The sequence below is a fragment of the Pongo pygmaeus genome, chromosome 18, assembly GCF_028885625.2.
Source record: "Pongo pygmaeus isolate AG05252 chromosome 18, NHGRI_mPonPyg2-v2.0_pri, whole genome shotgun sequence".
NCBI lineage: Eukaryota > Metazoa > Chordata > Mammalia > Primates > Hominidae > Pongo > Pongo pygmaeus.
In genome coordinates, this window is record NC_072391.2 from 32,102,124 (window position 1) to 32,109,488 (window position 7,365).

Sequence of the window (7,365 nt, forward strand, 5' to 3'; positions counted from 1 at the left end):
GGCAGGGGGAGGTGGGACGAAAGAAATAACCAATAGAAACGCAGGAGCCTGAATCTCCTGGCCAATGAATATGACTGAAGGGTGAATGACCGCGGAACGGCGGAGGAGGAGGCGGCAGGGGCTGTGCGCATAAGAGGTGGGGCCTGGAGGCTTCTTGACCAATAGGAACGGTAAAAAGGGAGCCAATGAATGGGGAGTAGGTGGTGGTCAAATTGACAGGCAGTGATGTCTATTTAGGCGGTGACAGACAGCGTCCGCAGTCAATAGGAAGAGCTGAGGCATTCTTTAGGTCTCCCAAAATGGTCAGTAAGGAATGACAGCTGGGAGGAGGCGGGGCAAGCTAGAGATTAATTCGCCTTGTCAGCCAATGATCGTGTTCTCCCACTTTGACCACAGGACAGGAAAATAGATAGCTGTCTCAGCCAATGGGAGCATCCAAAGGGCAAAGATGCTGCCAGCAGGCGGTGCCAGCCCAAGGATAGTCGGTGACAACCGGAGACAAGCCTTACAGGAGGGTGACAGCTGGGGACAGCACGGAGAAGGGGCGGGGGCATTAGTGCAGCCCTCAACCAATGAGTGCCGCGCTGCCCTTCTCGAGTCCTTTCTGGGCCCCTATTCTTCGTTCAGCTCCTGAGCCCCCGACTCTGGTGGTCTGTGGGACCCTGAGCCCCACCACAGATCCAGTGCCCTGACCCAGTACTCTCAGCCTTTACTCTGTAATTCTCCGATCCCGGCCCCCAACTAACCCCAACACTCCAGGGCCCAGGTGGCAATAGCCAGAGCCCCCAGATCCCATAAGCAACACATATCTCAGCTTCACCCATTTCCTGCGGGAATCCCAACCTCCAAGTCCCTCTCCTCAGTTCCCATCTATCTGAGCTCCTCCCCAGAACCCAGGCTCCAATTCCTCAGACCTTATCCCTCTGAGTACCCCCACCATTTCTTCTAGTGGGGATCTCAAACCCCAAATCCATGAATCCCCAATACCATGAACTCCCCATATGTGTGTTACTATTCTTTTGGGGATCCAACGCCCCAGTCCCGTCAACCCCTCTCCCCTCACTGCCACATCCCTCTGTGCTCCTCATGTTCCACTGAGAACCCCGACCTCAATCTCATGAGCGCTCCAGGTTGTCCTTAGATCACAAGCATAAAGACCTGACGTTATGAGCTCCAACCTTCCAACTTCTAAACACCCTCTTCTTTCTCTGACCCCCATATTCCGATTTCCACATAGCATCCACCATCCTGGAATTCCAGTGAGACCTAGCTCCCGACTTCTCAGCTCCTCCTTGGTTTCTGAGTTCTCTAAGGTCCCTCACTCCCAAATCAGCCCCAAGTCCTGTCAATTCCCATTCAGTGTCTGATCTCCTTCTCCTCACCTTCCCCATCTCTCATTTGACCCAAGCTTCCTGAGCACTCCTCCCATTCCCCTTTTTGGAGTCCTCCTCCTCTCCCAGAACCCAGAAATAAGTGGCCTCTTCCCTGGCCTGGACCCCCATGGTAACCCTATAAGGCGAGGCAGCTGCCGTCTGAGGCAGGAAGGGGCTGGTGTGGGAGGCTAAGGGCAGCTGCTAAGTTTAGGGTGGCTCCTTCTGTCTTCTTAGAGACAACAGGTGGCTGGGCCTCAGTGCCCAGAAAAGAAAATGTCTTAGAGGTATCGGCATGGGCCTGGAGGAGGGGGGAGGGGGAGGCATCTTCCTCAGGACATTGGGTCCTAGAGGGAACAGGAGGAGAAGGAGATGGTTGTCCTTGCCAACTTGGGGCTTCCACAGCCACTATTTTTCCAGACGTCTGCTGCATGGAGGGGACTGGGTCACTGAGGCCCAGAGGGAGAAGAGAGGGTACATCAAAGTCACACAATCAGCCAAGCTGGCTCTTGGCCAGAATGAAGTGAGCTGCCACTGGCCATCAAGGCACCTCACAGAAATTGACCAGCTGGCTGTCCTCTTAGGGTCTTTGCCTCCCCTCCTGAGTTCCAGCCTCTGCACCAGTACCCAGAGAAAATATTCTAGACTCATACTAGATCACGTCCTTCTTCTGCATGAAACCTTTCCAAGGTTCCCCAGGGTCTCCGTCCTGTGCCTGGCCTTGAAGGCCCCTCAGGGGCTGGTCACCAGCCCCATCACAATTCTGGCAACCTGAACACCTCTGATCTTCCACTCTCCAGGCCTTTGCTCAGGTCATGCCCTCCGCCCAGCACACCTGATCCTCCACCTGCACCTGACTCCCTGGCCCTCGTGAAGCCACTCCCATACTCCTAGACAGGGCTGGCGCGCCCTCCACTTCTGGGCTCCTGACCAGCCCTGGTATGTCAGTTTCTGCATTCATTCCTGTCTCTATGGCTAGACTGTAAGTTCCACCAGGACAGGGATAATTATTAGTTATAAGGCAAGTTCTGTGGGATGGGAACTACATCTCCCTTTTACAGAGGGGAAACCAAGGCCCAGCACAAAACCTGAGACCACAAAGCATCTCGCCTCAAAAAATCCCTCTCGGCTTGGCACGGTGGCTCATGCTTGTAATCCCAGCACTTTGAGCACTTTGAGCACTTTGGGAGGCCGAGACGGGTGGATCATCTGAAGTCAGAGTTTGAGACCAGCCTGGCCAACAGGGTGAAACCCCATCTCTACTAAAAATATAAAAAATTTGATGCCGGGTGCGGTGGCTCACACCTGTAATCCCAGCACTTTGGGAGGCCGAGGCAGGTGGATCACAAGGTCAGGAGATCGAGACCATGCTGGCTAACACGGGGAAACCCCGTCTCTACTAAAAATACAAAAAAATTAGGTGGGCGTGGTGACACGTGCCTGTAGTCCCAGCTACTCGGGAGGCTGAAGCAGGAGAATCACTTGAACCCGGGAGGCGGAGGTTGCAGTGAGCCAAGATCATGCCACTGCACTCCAGCCTGGGTAACAAAACGAGACTTCATCTCAAAAAAAAAAAAAAGTAGCTGGGCATGGTGGTGGGTGCCTGGAATCCCAGCTACTCGGGAGGCTGAGGCAGAAGTATCGCTTGAACCCAGAAGGTGGAGGTTGCAGTAAGCCGAGATCGCACCACTGCACTCCAGCCTGGGCGACAAGAGCAAGACTCCATCTCAAAAAAAAAAAAAAAAAAAAAAAAAAAATTCCCCTCTCCTTGAAGGGAGGTAAGAGACCCACCTGATCCCTCAGCTTCCACAGATGGCTCTTTCTCACCACCCTCACACTTACACACACTTGACTATGAACTCCACCACGTGGGAGTGGAGGGATTGTGTCTGCCAAAGTGAACCCACAAAGCCCGGCCTAGCACGTGGCACACTGTGTGCGTTCAATACATGTTTACTGGGTGTATTTTATTAATTTAAAATAGAGACGGGGGCCAGGCGTGGTGGCTCACACCTGTAATCCCAGCACTTTGGGAGGCCAAGATGGATGGATCACGAGGTCAGAAGATTGAGACCACTCTGGCTGACATGGTGAAACCCCATCTCTACTAAAAATACAAAAAAAAATTAGCCTGGCTTTGTGGCACACCTATAATCCCAGCTACTTGGGAGGCCGAGATAGGAGAATCACTTGAACCAAGGAGGTGGAGGTTGCAGTGAACCAAGATCATGCTACCGCACTCCAGCCCGGGAGACAGAGCGAGACTGTCTAAAAAAAAAAAAAAAAAAAAAAAAATTAGAGACAGGGGTCTCACTATGTTGCCCAGGCTGGTCCTGAACTTCTGGCCTCAAGCAATCCTCCCGCCTCAGCTTCCCAAAGTGCTGGGATTACAGGTGTGAACCACTGCACCCAGACGTTTACTGGGTTTAAATCTGAGCCCACCCCACTCAGGGGTACAGGATCTGGTTCATTTATCCCCCAGAACGATGCCTTGGGTTGGGTCCCCTCTAAACTCTGGCACATTCCAGCCCCTCTTTGGGAGAAAGAACATCCCTTCTTGCCCAGGCCCTAGTGAGACATGCATCGCAAGACCTGCTCCCCCCTTCCTCCCCCCGGACTCCAGCTGCTGCTGGCCCTCCAAGAAAGGAGAGGCCCTGAGTTGGGCTATTTTGGTATCTGGGGTGGGCACCCGCAGGGCTAAGGTTACCTTGGTATGTTAAGGGCTCCCTGGGGCAGGACTATATAACCCCAGAGGGACTGCCCCATGCTGACTCCCTGCTTCTTTCCAGCCGGAGCCGCTGCCTTGCCCCCCTGAGACTGAAGACATGGTGAGTGAGAATCCTCCAACCCCTGCCCAGATCCCTTAGACCTCAGGGCAGCCTCACCCTTTGAAAGAAAGTAGCTGGTTGCCAGTCCAACAAAAAGTTAAAAGGATGCTCATCTCTTTCTCGGCATCACTGATGGAAAACAGACTGTGTGATGGCCTAAAGGATCCAATCAATGATAATCCGCCCAGACATTCAACTCACAGGGGCCCAGTCTCTCTCAAAGCCTGATCCATTCTTTCCTGTACTCCATCTTCCTAAGGCCCTCTGGCACCAGCCAGGCAATAACTCCCATCCCATTTTACAAATGAGAAAGTAGAGGCTCAGGCCAGGTGCTGTGGTTCACACCTGTAATCCCAGCACTTTGGGAGGCCAAGGTGGTTGGATCACTTAAAGCCAGGAGTTCGAGACCAGCCTGGCCAACATGGCGAAACCCCGTCTCTACTAAAAATACAAAAATTAACTGGGCGTGGTGGTGCATGCCTATAATCCCAGCTACTACGGAGACTGAGACATGAGAATCACTTGAACCCGGGAGGCAGAGGTTGCGGTAAGCTGAGATCGCAGCACTGCACTCCAGCCTGAGTGATAGACCAAGACTCTGTCTCAAAGAAAAAAAAGAAAAGTAGAGGCTCAAACAGGGCAAATGAGTGGATAGGGTCACACAGCAAGTCTGGGGCTCAGAGGAGCTAGGCTCAGGGCACCGAGAAGATAAGGAAGCTTCCACCCATTGTGGGGGATGGAGAGTTGGAGACCCAGGAGCCACAGATGGGAATTTGGGGAATGCAATCAAAGCAAGCCCCCTCAGCAAAGAGGTCCCAAGGAAGGGGAGACTCGGGCCAAAGGGCTGCTTTAGGAACAGGGACTGGAAGAATTCTGAATCTAATCCATTGCCCACAGAGAGGTGGAGGGGACTGGTCCATGGGCCCCTTTGTTCAACCCTCACCCTCCAGGCACCCAAGAGGGCCAAGAGAAGGACAGTAGAGGGCGGAAGCTCCAGCGTCTTCTCCATGTTCGACCAGACTCAGATCCAGGAGTTCAAAGAGGTGGGTGAGGGAACGGGGAAACTGGAAGGCTGACCAAAAGCAGCCCTGCTAGCCCTCTCCCCGGCCCTCTCCCTGGAATGTGCACCTGTTTGAAGGAGGGGAAAGGTTTAGAATTCCTTCCTCCCCTCTCTGCTTGGGGTGGAAGAGGACAGTTGGCTGAGAGCCAGCATCTGATCTGCCTGGGGTAAGGATGCTGAGGCTGGGCCATGGGGGACCTAACCCTCCCCACCCCGGCCCTCCCCAGGCCTTCACCGTGATCGACCAGAACCGTGATGGTATTATAGACAAGGAGGACCTTCGGGACACCTTCGCAGCCATGGGTGAGCCCCCTACCCCCAGGTGGGAATATTCAAGGCTGCAGAGTCTAGGAAATTCAGTGGCCTTGGGTTCCAGCCCTGTCAGCTCCACCTTGGGCCTCAGTCTACCCAGCTGAAAAATGGATGGGATCAGCTGAATTAGTAGGAAGCACAGGCCCAGCCCCAGGAGCCTGCTCCAGCCCATGCTTCCCCCAACCCACTCCAGGCCGCCTCAATGTGAAGAATGAGGAGTTGGATGCCATGATGAAGGAAGCCAGCGGTCCCATCAACTTCACTGTCTTCCTGACCATGTTTGGGGAGAAGCTCAAGGGTGAGAGGAGTGTCCTGGGTCCAAGGCCCCGGCTGCCTTTTCCCAGACCCTTCAGGGACCCATCAGCTTCATGTGCCCTCTGACCCCCACAGGTGCCGACCCTGAGGATGTGATCACTGGAGCCTTCAAGGTCCTGGACCCCGAGGGAAAGGGCACCATCAAGAAGAAGTTGTAAGCATCGGCTCCCCCACCCTTCCGACCCTTCCCCCACTCCACCAGCTGCTCCCACACTGACAGCCTCCTTAAATTCCTACCAAGGCTGGGCCCTGTGGCTCAGGCCTATAATCCCAGTGCTTTGGGAGGCAGAGGCAGAACGATTTGCTTGAGGACAGGAGTTTGAGATCAGCCTGGATAACACAGCACGACCCTGTTTCTAAAAACTTAACTAAAAAATTCGTGGGCTGGCCGGGCGCAGTGGCTCATGCCTGTAATCCCAGCACTTTGGGAGGCCAAGGCGGGCGGATCATGTGAGGTCAAGAGTTCAAGACCAGCCTGGCCAACACGGTGAAACCCCGTCTCTACTAAAAATACAAAAATTAGCTGGGCGTGGTGGCGGGCGCCTGTAGTCCCAGCTACTCGGGAGACTGGGACATGAGAATCGCTTGAACCCTGGAGGCGGAGGTTGCAGTGAGCCGAGATCACGCCACTGCCCTCCAACCTGGGCGAGAATAGCAAAACTTTGTCTCCAAAAAAAAAAAAAAAAAGAAAGAAAAGCAAAAAAAAAAAAAATTCGCGGGAGTGGTGGCAAACACCTGTAGTCCCAGCTACTCTGGAGGCTGAGGCAGGAAGATCCCTTGAGCCCAGGAGTTCCAGGTTGCAGTGAGCCATGATCAAACCACTGCATTCCAGCCTGGGCGGCAGGGTGAGACCCAGTCTCAAAACAAACAAAAACCCAAAAATTCCTACGAAGGGTTAGGCACTGCCAGAGGTAAGGGAGTAGTTAAGATTGTGGTAATGGGCGGTAAGAGTGCATTCTCACAGCAAATGTGGGCGGAGAGGGCAAAAGCGAGTGTCTGGGAGGCCAAAAAAGGAAGTAGAGTGACCTGGGTTTTCGGGGGAGGCTGGGGCTGGCAACGGGGATGAGGTGCGAGGGAGTGGAAAGGAACCAGGAACCCAATCGCAACTCCCCTTGTGACACCTCTCTCCAGCCTGGAGGAGCTGCTGACCACGCAGTGTGACCGCTTCTCCCAGGAGGAGGTGAGTGGGGACCAGGGCGGGGCCGGAGAGGCAAAGGGGCTGGGGCCGGGGAGCCTAAGGGCCTGTGCGAGACGCCCCTACGTCTTTCCCCAGATCAAGAACATGTGGGCGGCCTTCCCCCCCGACGTGGGCGGCAACGTCGACTACAAAAACATCTGCTACGTCATCACGCACGGCGACGCCAAGGACCAGGAATAGGGGCCCCCGCGGGCCTCGGCTGGCCGACGTTTCTGTTCGGCCCGACCTCCACCCCGGCTCCCAATAAAATTTAACTGGTCTTTGTTTCTTATGGGCGGCGCC

At 54.5% G+C, this 7,365-nt stretch overlaps 1 protein-coding gene across 2 annotated transcripts; it reads left to right on the forward strand.

Moving 5' to 3' along the window:
* Positions 1-18: 18 nt before the first annotated feature.
* Positions 19-7,354, forward strand: MYL11 (myosin light chain 11). 2 transcript variants are annotated; one of them, XM_063654832.1, is made up of 9 exons: positions 19-136; positions 2,171-2,309; positions 4,160-4,198; positions 5,149-5,241; positions 5,486-5,561; positions 5,764-5,868; positions 5,961-6,039; positions 7,017-7,065; positions 7,159-7,354. In XM_063654832.1, exons 3-9 carry the CDS (start codon positions 4,196-4,198, stop codon positions 7,261-7,263), a joined length of 510 nt encoding a protein of 169 aa, XP_063510902.1. In that variant the 5' UTR covers positions 19-136; positions 2,171-2,309; positions 4,160-4,195; the 3' UTR covers positions 7,264-7,354. The 2 variants fall into 2 exon arrangements, with proteins under 2 accessions (XP_063510902.1, XP_054309138.1); XM_054453163.1 differs by lacking the exon at positions 2,171-2,309 and having other exon boundaries at positions 95-136.
* Positions 7,355-7,365: the final 11 nt, after the last annotated feature.